Source organism: Hyposmocoma kahamanoa, unplaced genomic scaffold (assembly GCF_003589595.1).
Source record: "Hyposmocoma kahamanoa isolate Upper Pololo Valley unplaced genomic scaffold, ASM358959v1 88, whole genome shotgun sequence".
Taxonomy (NCBI): Eukaryota; Metazoa; Arthropoda; class Insecta; order Lepidoptera; family Cosmopterigidae; genus Hyposmocoma; species Hyposmocoma kahamanoa.
This window is the reverse complement of record NW_020654466.1, coordinates 14,700,933-14,722,968: the sequence shown is the minus strand read 5'-3', so window position 1 is coordinate 14,722,968 and position 22,036 is coordinate 14,700,933. Positions and strand designations below refer to the sequence as shown.

At 36.3% G+C, this 22,036-nt stretch overlaps 2 protein-coding genes across 2 annotated transcripts in view; one reads left to right on the top strand and one right to left on the bottom strand.

Moving 5' to 3' along the window:
• LOC113235736 (protein alan shepard) overlaps positions 1 to 12,756 on the top strand; it is a 113,211-nt gene extending 100,455 nt beyond the window's left edge. Inside the window, exons 3-9 of the mRNA XM_026471618.1 lie at positions 4,510 to 4,784; positions 5,018 to 5,076; positions 5,749 to 5,873; positions 7,393 to 7,587; positions 8,000 to 8,143; positions 8,700 to 8,960; positions 9,492 to 12,756. Coding sequence (XP_026327403.1) covers positions 4,510 to 4,784; positions 5,018 to 5,076; positions 5,749 to 5,873; positions 7,393 to 7,587; positions 8,000 to 8,143; positions 8,700 to 8,960; positions 9,492 to 9,626 — 1,194 coding nt within the window. The 3' untranslated portion in view covers positions 9,627 to 12,756. The remainder of the gene's footprint in view (positions 1 to 4,509; positions 4,785 to 5,017; positions 5,077 to 5,748; positions 5,874 to 7,392; positions 7,588 to 7,999; positions 8,144 to 8,699; positions 8,961 to 9,491) is intronic.
• Positions 12,757 to 17,730: 4,974 nt separating this feature from the next.
• Positions 17,731 to 22,036, bottom strand: part of LOC113235946 (ribosome biogenesis protein WDR12 homolog) — a 15,353-nt gene continuing 11,047 nt past the window's right edge. Inside the window, exons 8-9 of the mRNA XM_026471869.1 lie at positions 21,353 to 21,482; positions 17,731 to 18,078 (exon numbers count right to left, since the gene is read on the bottom strand). Of these exons, the coding sequence (XP_026327654.1) occupies positions 17,934 to 18,078; positions 21,353 to 21,482 (275 nt within the window). The 3' untranslated portion in view covers positions 17,731 to 17,933. The remainder of the gene's footprint in view (positions 18,079 to 21,352; positions 21,483 to 22,036) is intronic.

Below are 22,036 nucleotides of genomic sequence, written 5' to 3'. Positions count from 1 at the left end.
TTTCACGAACGCATCGCATTTGCATCGCTGCTATAAATCGCGTTGTATAACCACTCTTACATAATATATTGCAATATATTTAGAGTTACATATTTGCCCAAGAACATGAACGAAAAGTCTACTATCTCTACTATCTCTATCTACTTCTTTCCTGTGTTAATCAACCAATACATGCAGGTTATTCCTTATACGTATGAAGGATGTCAGATGTAATCTTGAAATCGATATATAAAGATTGCTTTCAATATTTATTTGATTTTACAAATTGGAAGTTGGAATCCTGATGAGCCAGATAAATATTTCTGCAGGATTTAAGTTCCTGTGCTTGTGACGTAAATAAAGAAACTCATTTTTTTCCACAAAGCCTTGCTTCCACAAGTTTGAATAAAGAGGCTGTGGAAAGTTTGAATATGTTCGCGACGTAATGATTAGGTGCTTGTCAAGAGATGTCACCCCCTTCCCCACCAGTACGCACTGGATTCCCCCCAGCGCCCTTCACTGGGCACCTGTCGATGCTAAGCCATACTGATCGAGACCTGTCATTTGGAAATACTTAGGTACACCATTATATGTATTCATGTTGAGTGTCCAGAAGTTTGTATATAGAGGCTGTCAGAAGTTTGAACGTGTTCGTAACGTGATGATTAGGTACTTGTCAAGTGATGTCACCCCCTTCCCCGGTAGCACGCGCTGTAATCCCCCCAGAGCTCTTCACTAGACACCTGTCGATGTTGAGCCAGACTGATTGGGACTTCTGTTATTTGGAAATACTGAAGTATAGTATATTTGTATTCATATTGCGTGGATTCCTATTATTTATCGACGTGGGCGCGCGGAACAGTTCAATGTTGTTTTGTGACGAAAACGAGACAATGTTTATTATTGTCTGTAGACTAGATTCCTTACAAAAATAAAAAGGCGAATGACGTCGTACGCTTATTTAATTAAAACTTTTATCCCAATTACGGGAAATTGTCTGGGTTACTAAGGGAGTTAGTTTTGTGTCGTTCTGTTTATTTTGTCTGTTTGCGGCGAGTGGAATGTTACGAAGTACGGAATAACTAACCGACGATAAATCTCGCTTACACACTTAAACAGCGGTGGCGAAGGGCCGACCGTCCACTGTCGGCTAGACAACAGGGCAAGTGTTGCAAAGTTCAATCACCGCTGGTCCCCAGGGTTCACTTGACTCACTTAATTACCCATCCCAAATTCTGCGCAGATAATAAAGTTAAATTGAGCAAATTGCACAGGTGACCGACATAATGCGAACTCGTTGTTACACAGTTTTAATGGTGGCAACCGCGAATTTCGCCTTTTAACAGCCACTTAAAACTTGTCTTGTTAATAGCGATCGCATCACTTTTGAACTATGTCAATTAGTTTCATTACGATAATTAACGTTATATGTTACGGCTTTAAATACCTTTTATTTCACTGTACTTTTTTAAATTTTATTTAATGGATTGAACTTTGTCGTTAACGAAGGGAAATTGAATAAGTAAGATTGTTCGAAAACTCGAGATCAAATTAATTTCACCGAACGTATCTCAACGCATTTGTAATTGAAATAAGGTCTTCCCTTATTCCTAAAATGATTTTTAAAATATTCTAACATAAATGTGAAATTAAATGATAACAATTTGTAAATGACAACAAGTGTCGATCCCGTGACAATGCGGCAGTACGGTGGCAGTCCTTGCGGCAGTTTACGTAAATTGCACCAATTTTCCGTCAACCACTCGCCGATGCCAATTGGATTACGAATCGAATTTCATTCGCCTAAAGCGGTGCGGTGCGCCATGTGAGCTCTCATTTACCACACTATGAACACGTTTAAGGGACTTACAAAGCTTTTACTCCTGTATGACGGGGCTAAGAATTCTGACACCTATTCTGTAAATATTGAAATTATTGTTTTTTTTAATTTATTGACATTTTTATTGTTTTTCTGTTTTTCAGATTAAAGGTTCACAATTAATAAAACAAAACGTACATTAACCCAGATTTGCACATTGTGCAATGTGCAGTCGTCATTTACCTATACAATATAAAAATTAGAATAAATTAAATTAATTATTAATAATAATTATTTTAAACTCATATTTCAAAATAAAGTATAATATTTTTTCAATCATAGGTACTTACCGTAAATCGGAATGGTCTTTGGAAAATTAAAAATAAGGTTCTAGTTCTTATTTTATTTTCATTATAGCTCTATACAAAATTTATAATTAAATATAATGGTTTGTATTACATTACACATAACTGATCGATGACTTAGCCATCACAGTTATCCCTGACCATGGCACCTGTAAAGGGCCCGAAACGTTGGTTGTTTGAAAAAATAGATATATGCGATCTAGATTTTTTATAATATCAAGTTACTGGACGAACCAGTTGTGCGCCTGATGGTAAGCTATAAGCCTGTCCATAACAGTTGCAATGCCACTCAGAGTTTTAAATCACAAAGATCTGAGGGGCACTGCAACTGCGCCTGTCACCCCGAGCCATAAGTTGACAAATCCCATATGCCTGTAATTTCATCAGCAGTCTTACCCTTCAAAACCGGAACGCTGTAATGATCACAGTACTGCTTGGCGGCAGAAATAAGCTAAGGTACTTCACTAGACGAACTTTTTTACAAGGAGCTCTACTGCTGCTGTGATCCGAAATTCGAAAGAATAGTTTCATGTCCAATAAGTAATAATCGCGAATACTATATTAAATTACGCTAAAAATATAAGTAATACAATATTTCTGTGGACATATTACGGACAACACGCTCAACATATTTAAAACACGTACATAACATCTTAGATTATGGATCAATATGTAGTTAGACGTGAGCTAGTACCGCTTACGTGACAAACAACCTTCTACTTGGCATTGATAGCTGACGAGCGCTGTGAAGTTACAGGACATTGGCCTTGTTTATGATTCGGTACAAAAGAAAAATAAACTAAAAAAAACGGTAACACTTTTGTGCACAAAGTAGAGAACATTAATAGAGAGAATCTCGTTTATCTCAACTTATCAAACCAATACTACGAGTCTACACATAAGTAATTCGCCCGACGGTGTTACTGCTATTTGAAACCAAGTTACCTACTTGTAAATAATTAACGGGTACACCTTCAGGTATCGCAAATTATTTACAAGTAGGTAACTTACACGCGTACAGATAGTTGTAAACATTCGTTCGTTCGACAAGTTGTGTCAACGACACACACTCAGTTTATGGGTTTAATATGTTAACTAAATGCAAATAACTACACCATGTAGATACGCTCTGAGATAGGCGCTAATGGTGTGAATAAATTTCCTTAACGCGCACTTTGATATATATAACCATTGTCATGTGTTTTCTTATAAACATGGGGTATTACAAGGCTGTAATTACATGTCACAACACATTTCTATAAACGACGCGTTCATTATAAACGGTTACAAAAATTGTAACCAGGCCGAAACATCGGGGCAAAAGATAGGTGTGCAAATACTTGTTAAATTGTTTTATGACGTTGAGGATAAACGTGATAAAACCCATTTTGTAATGTTAGCATAATGCAACGCCAAAGTTTGAAATTGTGTAAATAAACTTTGTATACAACACTTGCTCAATCTTAACATCTTATCGTAGTGCAAAAAAACGCGTGACTTAATAAATTTCAAACTTCGATCATTAGTAAAGCGGTAGACCCGGGAAGATTGCGTCGCCGTCAAACGCATGCAAGCCTTACAGTGGAATCCCAATTCGCCTCTTTCGCCATGCTACTCTATTAAGGGCGCGTGCTTAGAATCGGCATGCGCTCATTACTCCGCCCTATTCATTACACGGTAATATAACTAACGACAGCCGTATTAGAGTATCTCACCGAAAGCAGTTATTTTCAATGAAGTCGCTCGCTTCGCATCACTTTGCCCGTTCCGCTAACACGACGCGGGAGGAGTTCGCATATTAACACTTAGCACCCTCGGAAGAGCCGCTCCGGCTGCGCCTTTAGCACCATCCAGTATGTTTATATGCTCTCGAAATTATTGCGAGGGTAAAATTTGGTACAATACCTTATCACACCTGTAATGTAATTTTGTACACTTGTATATCGTCTCTTATCGTTATCACCACTTTTCTTGGAAATGATTATAGATTTTTGTAAACTTTCTGCAGCCCTTATATAAAAATGCCGATCACTATAATAATTAAGTAAGACAATTATAAGGTAGACAATGCACTTTTTATGATACCTCTGAGACATAAGCTGACAAGTCCCACGTGCCTATAATTTCACCAGCACTCTTACCCTTCACAACTGAAACGCAATAATGCTTACAATGTACTGCTTGGCAGCAGAAACAATTAAGGCTGTACTTCGTTAGACGAACTCTTTCACAAAGAAATGATACTAAATGTTTACTTTCTTTTAAGGATTATCGTACTGCATACTTCGACAAATTAAGAAAAGTGATAAAACGGCTTATTGTGTAATGTAGGGTTTATATTTGCAGTATACGAGCGGCGCGACGATGGGCGGCGGCTGCGGGGCGACAGGAACACGAGTGCCGACAGCGGCGTCGCCGGCTAATACTGCGTCATCATCGTCATCGAACACGGGGTCAGCAGGAGGAACTCGCTCTACCAGCCTGAGTACAGCCCCCCCGCCCCCCGCTTCTTCAGCATCGACTACGGGCGCCCTCGGCGAACAACTCTCGCGCACCAATCTCTACATTCGCGGCCTCAACCAAAACACCACTGATAAGGACCTAGTCCAAATGTGCCAGATGTGAGTATTCTTTATCGTGTATACCTAGTTAAGTGTGACGTGTTAGTATGTAACACTGATATATATTTTGCGAGTATCACATGATTTATTTTCAGCGCGAAAATTTTTAGGCACAAATGTTTTGGAGAATTTTAACCAAGCATACTGCAGCAGACTTGGTGCTATTTTGTATCTAAGACAGTACTGATGGATAGTTCATTTTTAATTTGCACATAAATGTTTTTCACTTTCAGGTACGGCAACATTATTTCAACAAAAGCAATACTGGATAAAAATACGAATAAATGTAAAGGTAAACAACATTCGTACCGTACGTCTTTCCTTACACTTTCCATAGCAACTTTAACTTACCTCTAGACACAGTAACTGTGCATAGATTTTCACATATGTATATAAAATATTATATTTCGATTTATGTACGTATCTTAATAGATTAAAATGCATCAAGATAATTCGTAACTGAATTATTTAATGCCGTATTAATATTTTCTAGAATACCATATACCTTCATTAAACTAATCGATCTATGGTGAGACTTTTTCCAATATATGCACGAACGCTAGATATATCGGTTTGTTTTATCAATTTGATTTATATATTTTTATAACATTTCCATACTATGTTTATTTCACAATTATGTACTGTAGAATCATCTTCACAAAGTAGCACTATAGCACAAAACGAATATTTGATTATTATATCTCGTTGGACGATGCGATGCACAGTTTTTATCTATCACAACGATTTATCAAAGTCACATCTCATCACGCTACTTACGAGCAGGCAATATATACTCGGTATCATTAGTTATCGTCATTTACCAGTGTATTATAGTTGATTACTTATTTAAGATTTTAGATACCCTATTGTAACCAAGCATGATTCATTCTACTCATACCGGAAAATGAACCAGATGTTGTTATAATCCCATTATTATAAAATGTTTTCACTTTTGTTTGTACAGGTTACGGTTTTGTAGATTTTGAGACGATCGTGTCGGCGGAGGCAGCTGTTAAAGGATTACAAGCGAAAGGTGTTCAGGCCCAGATGGCTAAAGTGGGTATCTGGTTCCTGCGTAGACTGAACCGTGTACGTTGTGCATGCAAGTAATACTATTTATGACTAACCGCCTGCTCCTAATCCGCTCTCTTTCAACCCGATTTCGTCCATCATTTTAAAATTTTAAAAAAGGTTCTCGATCGTAATTCCAAACACGTTTCCTAAATCCTGTTACTATTTCAATTTGTTTTACCATTAATTCGACAAGAGCGTTCACGTCAGTTAACAAATTTCGAGTCACGATCTATAATCATCAATAAACATTTACTTTAAATCATTTGTAAGTAAATTTAAAATCTATCTAACTAATAAAACAAACAAAAACAGCAAAACATTCATTTTCAGAAATATTATTTTGTACAACCGCCTTGTTCAGTTTTGTGAAATTTTCAGAATAAAACATTTTTTGATAGTCAGCATTATGCATTATGTTCTTTTCTTTGGATGTTTTTGTAATACCAGCCAGACTCAGCAAAACTTATACAATTCCTTTCACCCTCCTTATTGATCTTACCTCGTGTTCCTCCTACCCTTACTTATAGCTTTAGTATTTACCTATTATCTATGGAATAAGTGCTGTAAAACTCAACTACGCATCAACAATAAAAGCGTGTTGTCTATCGTACAATGTTTGTTAGATTCAAAATTTTATGCATATTTCCGTAGTATCCGAGTCCTGTCCCTTGTTTGGAGATAAATTTAGAATTTTACCCCCTACTACTGTAATACGTATAATATTTGTTTCATTGAATAGATGTACGAAACCTGTTTAGAATGTAGGTCCTGTTTAGATCAGCGACGAAAAATGGGCAGTTAACATTCGGAGCATAATGGTGACTTCACCACAGGGAAACATGTCCTAACTCATTCATTTGTCATTCATTTTGGGATCCTCCACAAGCGGTATTTGCTCTATCAGCGTCCAATCAATCGAACAATCTAACACTAATGTGTTGTAAGTATTTATCCCCTACAATGGTACGCAAACGTAACGCTTTTCTTAATCTATACTTCAAACATTGTTTCATCCTATTGATTCTATTCTATTGTCGTATGCTTCAGCGTTATAACGATGTATAATTGTATTTTCGCTACTGGGCTCGGGTATTCTATGCTTTCAATATTATACCTAAATTAGTGTGTATGCGACTTTTGACTAGCTTCATAATCTCTATGCTGATGTACATGCCCATCTCGTTGACAATCCGTAACATTATATTAGATCAATCTGCTGATTACGTCAGAGCTGGCTTCAGTGTCTAGATTATCTATGCGGGCTTCAAGCTATTGTACTACCAAATAACATTCAAGTTCTGTGTCAGGTATCTAATCTCCATATAACATGCTTAAAATTAATTACATAGTACAAATAACAGTAAAGTCACGTGCATTTTTGTAAAATCCTCACGAACTAAGAAATAAATGAAGGAAAGTTAAAAATAAATGTAATATACAATAACATTCAATTTTGACAGTCATTGAAGTTACACGATATATCATGGTAGACTATAGAGCAGATACTTCAAGTTTTCCTTTGGGGTGTTTGCAGCAACAGGAACAGGATCCGACCAACCTATACATGGCGAACCTGCCCCCGCACTTCAAGGAGAATGACGTGGACCAGCTTTTGGCCAAGTTTGGCCAAGTAGTCTCCACGAGGATCCTGCGGGACACCCATGGACATAGCAAAGGCGTCGGCTTCGCCAGAATGGAATCTAGAGAGAAGTGTGAGCAGATCATCCAGGTAAACAATTGGACTAAATATAGTTACAATAGTGCATTTAACGCTAATAATGTAATCTACCAGCGAGTTAAAGCTAATAAGTTTAAAGAGGAAGTAATGCTATTTCATGCGTACTAATGGATGTGCAAGCTATTTTGGGTATGACTACCGTTTCTTGAGGAACAAACCTTATGAGTTAAATTAAACTTTATTAAATTAAACATTAATAGTGTAAAGAAAATTTCTGCAATAAAACATTTTTATTATAATAATGAATGACGAAAAATTAAATAGATATAATATAATGTGGAATTCGGAAATATGGACCAAACAACAGCTATTATAAATCAAGACTTACTTTAGTTAACCAAAACAAGAATCTACATCTACATAACATCTGCGTGATCAACTCCAACTAACATTTTTTTCTCAGATGTTCAATGGGAACCCAATCCCAGGCGCCAAGGAGCCTCTACTGGTGAAATTCGCCGATGGCGGTAACAAGAAGAAGGCGCTGTACAAACAAAACGACAACAACAGCAGAGCGTGGCGGGATAATACTGAATCCATTACGCAGGTGAATACGACTATATCAATAAATATATTGTGAGTAAAGTAGTGTAGGTAACAATAAAACGGCGTCCCTATTTTCTTGGATAGACCGAGCTTTTTTTAACTTCTGTCTGAACCGTAATAAATGTTCCCAAGATTGACAATTATTTTATTTGCAGTCCTTGATTTTTTTAACGCACACACTCAAGATATGCCCGCACTAGGGAAACCCTGTGTCGCGGGTGCCATGGACACACACATACACATGTACAGGGTCAAGAGCACGTCAAGCTTGATACTAAAGGTTTTAATTTAATTCTATGCCGCTTGCAATAAGAACGGTCCAAAGTACAAAGTGTCAAGCTTGATGTGCTCTTGACTGTACATACACATAGACATCCACAAATTACACCAAAACTTACGAGAGAAATAAATGTAGGCCTTACAAATATTTCTCCCGGCCCAGGAATCGAACCTGAGACCTCTAAGTGGCAGTCCGCCATGGTAACCGTTCGGCCACGAAGGCAGTTAAGATTTATACTCTCAAGTCTTTTTATTGAATTTTGTGCTGTACTCAATAGGCCATGGGTGTGGCCAGCGTGTACGCCGGAGTCGGTACCGGCGCGGGCGCCGGTGGAGAGTGCGCAGGGATGTATCGCGGTGGCGCGGGTGTATACGGCATGGCGGCCTTCCACCACCCGCAACTCCATCACCACCATCATGCGGGCCACCCTGCAGCTTGGCTGGCGCCCTACGCCGCACTCATCCCTCCTGCGCACCCCGCGCACCATGCTACACACCCTGCGCATCCAATACCCATCGACTCTGTGCCTAGCCAATACGTAAGTTCTTTCAAAATCTACCAGCGTACCAGTTTGTAGAGAATTATAAAGACACCTATCAAACGAAAAAATCCTAAATATTTTTTTGATTGGAGAGGCTAGCAGGGATCGACGACCTACTTGAGGCGACACAAGAGAATTAGAATCAATTTATATGACAATATATTGAATTGAGACCAAGGGAATGGAAACATATTGTTCGATTTAAAATTACACGGGCCGGCCTTATCTCTCACCGATGTTAAAGAGGAACAATAGTCAAACGACAAAATCCAAAAATGACTGTTGTTTATTCTCTGTTTTCCAGGTAAACTGGGACAGCTTAAGGCCGGAAAATGAATTATACGTGAGTTTGATTGATGTATTGCTGTCGAGCTGTACGCTATAACCTTTCACGTCCCTGTGCTTATGGCCCTCCGATGTACTGCGCCTCACTCGCTTCCTGTGCCACATGTAATCGCACCGCACCTCTGCCACCCGGAGAGTACGAAGGGATTAAACGAGACTAAAACGGACTTTGATATGTTTCAGTACTTCGCATCGCACCCATACCAGTACTTTGCGGGTCCCACGCCGCCCATCATCCAAATGCCGATGGAGAGCGAGCACGCGTCGACGGCGGCGTCCCCTGACGAAGCCTACCAGCCGTATCCGCCTCCCAAGTAGACTAAGCCACGCTACAATCCGTGCTGTACACGAGCCAAAAATCAAAGTAACTGTGACTTTTACATGTTAATTTGTTTTAGTTTTAATTTGCGGCCGTTATAGACTTCATCGAAAGCTCGGCGGGCGGCGCGCTCGTGTCGTCGGCACCTTCTAATTGTTAAGGCTAATTAAATTAATTATTCTTTGTCGACGCGACTATTTATTTTTCGAGGGGTCGGTCTCGAATCCTCTTGGCTTTACGCTGAATGTTCGATTCGCTGTGATGTTTTGATGAGGTCTTTTGACGGTTCGAGAAGAGGATTTGATGTATAGATATAGCTGCAATTTTAAATGTGTTTTTACATTATAATTTTATTATTGTTTTATGAAAAATTAAATTTAAGATTTTAGGCGCAGGTTTTGAACATGTTGACAAGATTATTTAAGATAGTTAGGTATTTATTTTAGCATAGTATAATTTCATGAACTAAATTTTAATTGTCCTTTGGACGAGATTGATGATTTATTTTTATTTCAGTGTCATATTTAAAACTAAGGGAACTGAAAAAAAATGAGATCACAAAATGAAACTTTGGTATCGAACAAAATCGTGCAATCCAAACGAACAGTTTCAATATAGGCATAGTATTTTAAGTGTTGGCAGAGTATGATTCGTTGGTTTGGAGTTTATATTCCGGTGTCATCGGGAGGAGGAAAGCAATATCTGAAGCGATCGGATAGGAGGATAAGTGGAAGTGGTCATATCATGTGGAATCAAAATTTATACAAACTAAATTGTAAAGAATAAAGGAGTGACGTATGTAAAGGTTAGAAATTGGTGGTCACACCGAGTAGAATCTTATACTGTAAAAAATCATGAAGATTTAGAATCTTCCGTGAACTAAGTATTTATAAAATACAATAGAAAAGGTAACTCTATAAGTCAAGTTGTGTTTAGACAGTAAATTGAAAACGAGCAGCTTCAAAAAGCTGAAGTGTGAAAAATTTCATTGAAACAGTTGGCACTTGGAATAAGTATCTTTGGCAAACTTGTGAAGTAACGGTCGTGAATACGTACGTGTTTATTATATATGCAAATGTGTTTGGCATGGTGCTTTAATATTTTATTTTCAAATGGTACTATAACTATGAACATTACAGTATTATCTACATAAAGAAACGCATGGCTAAATGGTGCAGTCTTCCATGGATCGCAAATAGATGTGTAAAAGCTTTACAAAAAAAAAGATTACGACTAAAAATGATAACATATTCAAACCTCATGTGCCTGAATATCTTGGCCGAGAATTCATATAGTAATAATAGATTATAAATTAATGCTAATGGTACATTAGTGTACTTATAATAAGGTGTAAATGTCCCATGTTTAATTTCAATTCTCCCTCATACATGTACTTGCAAATCATCACAATTAGTTTTAATTAGTTCATTTCTTTCGCCTGTACATACAGAATTATTCGATACTTTGAAACGTCGTTGCCAAACCTGATTACAGACTGAATTTACGTATACTGTAAACTTCCAACATTTGCTGAACCGCGTTTTGATCCGCAAGAAACCCAGTTAGAGTATGTGAGTGAGCCAGGGGGGCAGTGGTCATCCGAATCTCCCTCACCCGCAATGGGTAGTTGACTTCCATGGTAACGTCTGCGCTTATAGGCACAACCGTGCATTAATACGGCAACATTAGCAATAAGCAGTTGTATGTAAAGTCTATTTATACATTTTACGAGTCTATACAAATTTTTGTACGTTAAAACTCATGTTTGAATACGTGAATAACGAAGTGATCCTTTTTTGAGAATCATGTACTGAATGAACTGTAGTTGTTATTTTGTAGGCGGTCGGCACATTCCATTAGAAAAACTTCAAACAAAAATTCCACGATTGATTTCCACATTATAAAAATGAAAAGGATTTGAAATCCAAAGTGTAACACCGTTTTGGTGTAAGTGAGCACTTTTTGTACCATCACGTAGGTTTTGGGTACACTTTATGACTTTATATGAAATTTGATATTTTTATATTGAATATATATAAATTATACATGGATATGTATACATGTATATACATTGTTGATGGGTACGAGTAAAAACCTACTATATCGCAACTGTTTAATTCTATTTTGGCACGACAAGAGTTTCATCAGAACCAAAGTATACAAATCATTAAAGTCGAGTAAGAAGTAGGAAAATATTTATACAACTCAGGGACTGAAGACTAGTTAAATGTTTGATATATTAACTGTATTTTAACTGACGTTTAAGCGATAACCTCTTTATTCAAAACCTGTGACCCGACTTGCAATCAATACAGGAACTGAGACTAGCTGACAACAGGTTTTGAATGAACAAAGTAGATTTTTCGAACGAGACTATGTAGATCTGTATTTATTGTTTGTTTCATTCTCTTCTCATGAGAAGGCTGAAATTGTACTGTTGTTCTGTAATTTATTACTTTTGGGATGTACATAATGTAAGCTCGTGAACTGTCACTACTAACTCAACTAACAACTCGGACTTGGAGCACAGCACTCAGTAGTTATAGGTGTACCAGAATCTGATGGCACTTAGTCAAATTTAAATTTGTAGTGGGCAACATCACTACATTGATGTTGCCCAGGAAAAAATGTACTGGATATTTCATATATTTTAATTGACCAGAATTGATCTATCCTCGTACATGTTTTAAGATCTGTATGAATTTGTGTTAGAAAACGTTAAGTAATTTCTGACACATTTTAAAATTAAACAAAAATATATCAATTACATTGTAGTAGAAAGATTTATTTACGTTTGTAGTTTGAAGTAACTTGCATTTATGCCATTTTTTTATCCAATCATTGTCTACACAATGTAGTCTTGCCGACCAGCACTAGTACCAACGAAAATTACGTACCACATGCGTTGATTTGGGTTCATTAAAATTTCAAAGATCAAGTTTATTGACTCCTACTACGATTAGTATCAATCTTGCCGATGCAAGATTTGAGACCCGCTTCTAAATCGTGAATTGTGACTTAGATGCACGTAATTCTTCGCCGATTTTGAGATAAACTTTTACAATGTTTTTTGCTTAAGATTGAAGCGGATTCTCAGTAATATTGCTGCATAACCGTTATTTTAAAATGAAAAAAGTTTAGCAGACAGCCATTTGACACTAAGTACTAAATATTTTGAATTGACGTGACAAGTTAACGTCGCCAGGTGAAAGTCGTTCGATTTTTCTAATATTTAATGCCATGAGATTCTGGTACACCATATCTACTTAAATCGTGCAAGTGCGGCGAGACGCGGCGGTGACGTCAAAAGAAACGCACTTTTCCCACTCGTATCTCACCTTACAAAAGCAAATAAAAGTGAGCGAGTAAACGTTCTATACTTAATAATACTCCGTAGATCAGAATAAGCTCGTGCAGTAACTGATCAAGCCAAATTCATTGAACTGACTAAGACACCGCCTTTAATTCTTTGTGAAAATGTAATAACCATGAAGTGCAATGTAGTACCGAGTTCGCGTGGTACTTAGTTAAGTAATTGATCGTTTAGTGTTCGACGTACACTGTGGCTTCCTGTAAAAACAGTCTTCCGATAGATATTTCCGCTAAAATTTGCATTTAAAATTGATGTCGACGTATACACGAATTGTTTGTTTAACTGTAAGCGTGCACTTCGTTTTGGTTCGTACCGATGGTTTGTCCGTTAACCCCTCCCGGATCAGTTTTAAAGAGTCGTGTAAACGTTTCGTGCTCTGATAGCGTACCTGTGTTTTGTCCCTCATTCAATGCAATATGTTGTTCCCTCGACTCTGTAATGCAATAAATTAAGAAAACCAGACACCAATATATGTGATTTGTAACGTAGTAGGTTTCACGGTCCCGTGTAGAGAACCGTAAAAAGCAAAGTATTTTAGCACGAAATTATTTTTCTAATGCTTTCCTTCCATGATAAGCAATAATATTCGTTTGATGGTAGTGCCTTCAGCTTCCTTTAAAGTAAATATCAAGTAATGAATACAATATAGCAGTTGCATGTGCTTTACACAATATTTTTACAGGTAATAGAGAACTTACCGTATTCATAAACGTAGTGATAATGTAAAAACTATGCTTAAATATTTTGTATTAACAACTGAACAAGATAATGTGGCTGTCTAATCGTTGCATTTTTCACACATGTAAAAATTGAATTCGAAGATAAAGTCGTAATGTTCCTAGTGTCACTTAAGCATTCTAGACATGTGTGATAAACATCAAGTCACAATAACTACTTGAAGATCACCGTGCAATGGAAGTATGGCGAACAGTAGTAACAACCATGAAATCGATAACAAGCACAAAGATGCATATTGGGGATTTCGAGGAACCAGTTCTTGGATACCAAAACACAACTGCAAATCATGTCGAAGAATAGAAGTGTTAAGTAAATGTTTTTAAAATAAGTCGTTAATATAAGAGAACGCTCGTTTTGAAACAGTGAATAGTGAAGCTATAGGAACGACGACGGAATGACGGCTAGTTCATATTATTAGGGTTAACTATAGATAGGTTAGTATAGAAAAAAAATGTTTCGACGCTAAGAGATGGTTAGATTAGAGCCCTAGATTAATATATTCGGAGAGTCGAGGCGGGGCGGTTGCGGCGCGCGGCGGCTGTAGGGTAGTTTCCTTTGTTAGTTTATTAAATAATTTAATTTGAATGGACTGAAGCGGCCGAGCACCTCGCCCGCCGCGCACCCGGCACTTCTAGCGTAAGGAGATATAAGATTACTTGTGAACACATTCTTGAGGTAAGTTTCAGTTGAACAAGTTTGCTTTCACCTCTTTTGTTATGTAGTTGACTAAGTGTAAAGAAAGAAATAATTGAAAAAAAAAACTGTCGCAAGTGTCGATACGAATGTATTTGTCCAATGTGTATTAATTTAGTGTGGTGTTCTACCCAGCAGACTAGTCTAGATAGTAGAATAGTTTAGATAAAACTTTAGTTAGGTAGTCTAGAAATACGAAATGCAAAAATAAAACTTCATAAAATGTAAAAAAAAGAAATGAAATTGTTGGTAAGAAAGAATATTTTTAAGGGACATGTTGCTTCGTTGTGTTATGATGAGGTTTGGCATAACTATGATAATAGTGTAAAAACGATTCTCGCAGAGAACAGACAGAGGAGTTATGTATCTATTTTGTTAAATAAAAAGTTTGCAAGTTTCTACTTATATGCTATGAGCATTTTATGTGTGACCCGCATTATTTATAGTTATGCTAAATGGAACTAAGATAATATATAAAATAAAACAAAATGGTACTAAGAAGCATGTTTTATTGTGACGAGTCATGTTCCTTTGCATTGAACATATTTTGTAAGAGCAAATGATTGAATAAAACAAGCGAAACCAAATCTGGTTTTTTTTATAGCCCAAACCAATCATCACCAGAACGCTGTATATTCCCTTTCGGACTGTTGGTGCCACTTGGTTCCACTTGTGGGTCAGTAGGATTTTCAAGAACTTATGTCCCCACTTAGAGGGTGGAGGCAGCGATCTTAGTTTTAACGACTAAATTTTTTTTACTCGTGGGCGTGGGCTCATTCACAAGTTTTAACAAATCGTCTAATGAAAAATAAACAGCTTTGATTATTATATACTACCAATTACTAAAAATATGCTTAAATTCTCACATTAATACATTAAAAGTTTTTTTTGCTGTTGTGAAATCATTTTAAATCTTGTTTTTCTCTATGCGGCTTTTAATTATTTATAATTCACGCTAAACAAAACTTCAGAAGATAGAACGCAATATGAGCCTTCGAAATCATTTCTTTTTCCAAATTTTTCGGGATATTTTCCGGAAACATTTTCACTATTTGAAATTTTTCGGAAAATTACTCAAGAGTAAGGCTACCGCGGCATTTTTATTGACATTAACAGCGCAATTTTCTCAATTCAAAATATCTTTATTTCAAAGCTTACCTATTATTCGACTTGAAGTTATTAACATCATTACTTGAAATCGTCAAATTGATTAAACACTACAACCTACCTTGAGTAAAATGGTATTTGTTCGCATTTAACGACCCCGGTGACTCAACAGTTTGCACTGGGGGCGCTTGTACCGGGTGCGATTCCCGGTAGAATTAATTTGGGAAATGAACTTTCTGATTTGATTCAGAACTGTTCGATATTTTAAAGGGTGTTTTCCGTGCTATTCAGGAACTGTGCCCTAATTATGTGGTTCAATTACAATATAATAATACAAAAGTGGCACAACTGAATACAAATGTGTCTTTTAGTTCTATTCATGAGTCAAGTATTAAGAGTTTACTTAATACTTGTACAGTGCAGCAGTGTAGATTTCCACTCGATCATATGATCGAATAACGCAAAGTGTAATATGGTGTAAACAAATTTATTCTACATTTTAAAACTTATTTCTATAAATACACTTTATAATCGTATGTATTAAATGTACACAGATCAAAAACAATCTACTTCAATACCATACAACTTAGGATTCGTGCATCATGCATCAATTAGATAAAATGAGGAACGAAAAAAAGTACTTTTTTAAATTAGCGCATACATAACACAGACTTATAAATGGAAAGCAGACCAAACCTATCAGGATAAATTTTCAGGATAGTTTTCTCTATCTAATTTCACTTTTCTACTAATTTCTACCTAACACTTTTAATTTTTTAAGTATTCTAGTAGGTATATTATCGTGCCATATTAAATAAAATTTCAGGATACTAACTACACTCAAATATTAAATAATACCTTCATGATAATATTCTACAATATTAAATAATATTAATTGCCACCGAAATTAGATACAGAAAATTAACTTTAAAATTACTCATAAATAAACATGCGTGGTCACTGCGATGCACGTCGTATGTCGCTTAATACATTAATGTTGTCAACTTACATTTGACAAACTCGTTCACGCAATACTTAAAATTACATTAGCTAAGTTTATACTTTCGAATTTCAAAACATTCGTCAAGCTGAAAAGTGTTTCCACATTAGCTGCGTTAGTATTTGAAACAATGAATAATAAAATTAATTGTCCTATCTGCTGATATGAACCTTCAAACAAGCAGTTTTATTGAATTTTCTAATAAGATTGTCATACCAGTCGCTTAAAAAAATGGCGTCTGCCGTGCATTTAAGTTTGGCTTTATGTGAGTCGGTGTACCAATACAAGTGAAAAAAAGATATAAATACATACGTTTTGTTCTCGAAAAGAAAAGGATACTGTGACTCTAATATGTATGTATATGTGAGCGTGAAATTAGACAATCCCACATTATGTTGCTCTGATCCCAAGTAACTAAAGCACTTGTGTTAATCAATAAAAAAAAGTAGCAGTAGAGCTCCTTATGAAAGAGTTCGTCCAGGGTAGTACTGCCACCTTACTTATTTCTGCCGCCAAGCTGTAATGCCAGCACTACTGTGTTCCGGTTTTGAAGGGTAAGGGCAGATCTTTGCAATTTAAAGCTCTGAGTGGTACTGTAACTGTAGTGGTGCCACTTACAGTTACAGTCTTGTTCGTCCCGTCACTTGATGTTATAAAAAAAAAATCGGAAACAACAACGATATCACAAACACCCAGACCCGAGACAATATAGAAAATTTAATTTTTCACACTGACCCGGCAGGCCATCGAGATGGCGACACCATGAAAACCGGTGTCGACTCGACGTGGACGAAACTCGACCGAGGAGGTTGTCATTAATTATTGTTTAGTCGGCTTCCCATTTATAAGTTTGTGATACATAATAAGCTGTGGTCGGAATTAAGGGTGTTAATCTATCTGAAATACGAATATTTTCTTAGTATGGACATACTCATTTCGTCATCAATGCGCATAAAATTTCCTTTTTTTACTGTATATTTTCTAAACATTCCAAAATGTAGGTTGTTGTTTTTAATTTTTTAAATGGCTGAAGTGTATAAATACGTAAGTACCTATAGAAACACATCCATAATATTATTTTTGAGACAACAATTCGTAGCAAATACTTAATACGAAATAATAATACGCATATTCAAATATAATCATTTCCGAGAAATCCCGGGATTTGTAAAAGGGAACGTCCACCTTATTCTATAGTCTAGCTAAATTAACTTCCTCAATTCCGATCACTGATAATAAGATATTTATAAAGTTATCAAATAGACAATGTCAACTGTCAAAAGACAATGAATTTTATTTTTTCTAATTCCTGTTCCCATATTCAGTTTCATGTATGTTTACAATTGTCTTTAATGTATTCTAAACGAAATACAAAACTAAAACAACGAATTCCACTTACGCATTGCCAACGGCATGCTTGGCCTTAAATATTCTTAGGGTGTTATCGCACGAACCACTTACAAGAAGGGATGGATTCGACCAATCACAGCACAGTACTTTGTCTTCGTGCCCGCTTAAATCGTAGAGAGGGGTCCGTGGACTGAAAAGAGCGCATTTTACATGAGTTTTTGAGAAAATTTCCGATGACAGACCGTCGTTCTTTTTGTAATTTATTTATTCAAAACACAATACTTAAACTAAAACTTATAGTAAGACAAGTTTCAAAAATCGCCAAATTGACTGGCCACCTTTATTATGAGTGCAACATACAACCCAAGTAGAAATTTTCTAAAACTTGTTTGCAATTCTTAACATTCGTAAACATATCTTTATGCAACTGTACAGGACCCAAAATCAATTAATTTTCTTGAAACTACGTGTCATTGTAATTCCATTATGACTCTAATGATTTTATTTTATTTTTAATGTGTTGAGATAACTAAACGATTTTTTAAAGAAGGATGGCGATATCCCGTATATTTTGGGACCCAGTGTTTTTCATGGCGTGCATTAAAGAGACTTATCAACGTGTGATTCATTGTATCAAAAAAGCTAATTGAGTAAAAGTTAATACAGCCTGTAGAAGCTGGGGATTATAAACTTGATATAGGTTATGTTTATAATATTGTCCTGTATTTCGCTTTAGAGTTCGTGTAGCAAAAAACGACAAGTTTTCTGTTTGTTCCTAAAAATAATAAAGAACTTGCCTAATGTTTCTAAATCTACCAAACTCTCGACACATTTTATACAACGTTAACATGTTCTGTCGCAACGGAAATGTATAAAAATTAAATCTGCCCAAATGACAGAAATCTGCCATAAATGGGCACACTGTTTTCCATGTCAAAGTGACATTGACATTGGCAAGAGGCCTCTTATCAAAATGTTCCTTTGATAACTTTCCTATCTCTCATTTAAATATTTTCTAAGCATTTTTGTCCTATCATGTTTTATTTTTTACTTGTCATTATTGTTTAATTGATTATTTGTTTAGGTATTTTATAGCTTTAATGTTTTATGTGTGTACTAAAATATAACCAATTCTTTAAGTAGGTAAACATTCAATCATGCATGTATTCCTCAATTTTACTATGTATTTTTTCCCAAGTGATTGATTCAACACTTTCACTGTTATGCGGAATCAATCAAAGCCATTTGAGGATGTCGATACAACTCTTAAATATATATAATACGTGAGGCGCACTATAAGTTACCGGAATTAATAAGATAAAAATACTATAAATGGTTAGAAATGAATTTGTTTCTCAAAATATTCTCCGTTAGCGTTAATGCACTTTTTCATACGAATGAACCAATTTTGAAAACATTTATGCCACTCCTCCGTGATAATCTCTGAAACATATTTTTCATACTCTTCGACAGCCTCATCAGTTGATGAAAAACGTTAACCGCGTAACTGGTTCTTAAATTTTGGAAAGAAATAAAAGTGACAAGGTGCCAGGTCGGGACTGTACGCGGGATGACTAATAAGGTCAACGTTGTTCACCTTCAAAAACTCATTTGTCTGTCTGGCCGTGTGAGAATTGACATTATCGTGGTGCAAGATGATACGTTGAAGATGATACGGCGTTTACGGTTATTTTTACGGAGTTTGTTAATAACTTCCGGCAAACAAATGGTCGTGTACCAATCACTATTCACGGTACAATGATCTCCAAAGCAACAGTAGCCACGTGTCCATTTTTATTAAAAAAAGAAACAATCATCCGCTTAGAGGCACTTCACACGCGCGCCACTTTGGTTGGTTTCGGCTCATCTCGAAAGACCCGTACGCTCGATTGCTGCTTTGGGATCGTAACTATATATCCATGTTCATCACCTGTTACTATGACCTAAACCAAATTTGACGGACCTTCGTTGAATCTGGTAAACATGGCATTGCACCAAGTGACGCGATCCGTTTTTTGACCCTCATGCAATTTGTGTGGGATCCTAAAGATGCCCGAATCTCATGGTATGTCATATGCCTTTCTGTTTTGATCATACGGCGCACAGCATCGATGTTTTTGTTGTTCACATCAGTGGACCATCACGAAATTCGTCACTGAGATTCACACGACCGCGTTCGAATTCTGCAAACCAGCTATAAATAGTCGTCTCGCATGGTGCTTCATCACCAAAAGCAGTTTAAAGCCGAGCGAAACTCCGCTGAGCTGTTAAATTACGCTTGAAGTCGAAGAAAATCATATCACGAAAATTTTCACGAGTTAAATCCATGGTGATGTAGACAAACAATTTCTAAAATGACGCCACAATGTAAAAACAAGTGACAGTCAGATGAAATAAACTGTATTCTACAGCCAAAGAGTTCCATTTTCAAATGTTGTAATTACTTTTTAAATATTGTTTATGTAAGTGGCCAGTTCCGGAAACTTATAGTGCGCCCTGTGTATTAGTAGACTACACCATTGACGTGTCATCAACTCACCATTGAAGTGCAGAATTACATAAAATTGCAATGGCAATTGAATAGTAGCTCGACGGCTAACCACTGATAAGCCACTGCACTTTTAGTAGAATACTAAACGTACAAAATCCTGGCATTGACACTCACAACTAAGATGATTTAACAGCCTTGGGGCCCGGGTATTTTGTTTAGAATGTCCGGCAGTATGTACTTCGCATTCCTCATATCGTATGCATTAGTGGTTCTGGGCAGTTGATATGCAGGTATGTAAGTAAGGATACGTAATCGACTTATCCTGTTTGTTAATTCAAATGACCTTGGACAGCATAAAATGGTGACTAGTTGTTTGTGACAAAATAAATAAAAATGCTTTATTTCTATTGAAATAAAGCGGTAAAAATAACGTTAATTTGTCAAGTTTCAGCGCTTTAACAGTGTTAAATCTTTATTACATAATTTATTGTTAAATTATATATGTTAAATTATGTGTTAAATTATATAATTTATTTTTTATTTTACATTATATTTATGTATATAATCTTCATTCACCACTTAAAAATCAGTGACAGTGACTGCGTTAACTTGCCAAATGTTATGTGAACTTATAAAACCTTGGCTTGGTGAAACGTGTTAATAAAAGTACAGAAAGGTGGCTGATAAGTTATTTTTCGGCCCAGAATTGGTGGCAACGAAAATGGTGAGATCGGGAAATAAAGGAATCTTCCCCCTAACCATCTAACCAAAAAGTATGTCTAATATTTTTTAAACCCATTTAGATCTCATTTCCGAAATTGAAACGTAAGAATGGATGTAGACATATATGTATATAACTACACAATTTGACATTTCATACTGAACATTTCAGGTAGACTTTTAGGTAGACATCATGTCTCAGTGTTTTTAATAAATTTCAATCTCCGCATGCTGAGATTGAATTTGAACTGACCTTCTAGTTTCCCAAAGCTTGACCTGTCCGTCGTAGCTAGCAGACAGGAACAAGGTGTCACGTGTTTTGGACCAGCGCACCGACTGTACCCAACCAGTGTGAGATGTGAACGTCGTCCTTACAATACTTTCTAGAGAACAGACGCCAAAATCATCAATGAATTGCTAATGTTGTACATATTAAATAAAAAATAAGCGTAAACTTATGTAACTGGTATATCTTTAAAAAAACTTAAAAAGGTATTTGACAGGTGGCGTTACAAAAAAAAGTTGTTAAAACCAAAAGCAAATGTCTGCAAAAAGCTCATAGAGAAATTCGTAAGATCTGCCGACTCATTCCGTAGTTCAATTGGAACAGCTATAGGCCCAGTTTGGGGAAAAGTCGCTGATTCGAGTACAACCAGATCAAAGGAATTTTCTTTGTTTGTTTGATATTTGTATCAATGATAATACCTTTCAGGCCTACTCCACTAAAGAAGAGTTGTTTAGTTTCACGTAGCAATTGAACAAACTTTTAAAAATACGTCAGTTTATAAATGAAGACATTGTATATAAAACTATATGCACACACAAAATGGTAATTTATGTGATGTACATAATGAAAGGCATTAAAATACGAGTGTGGGTTTATGAAACGAGGCGACAGGCGAGTACTACACACTTACAAATGCTTTTAGTAGACTTT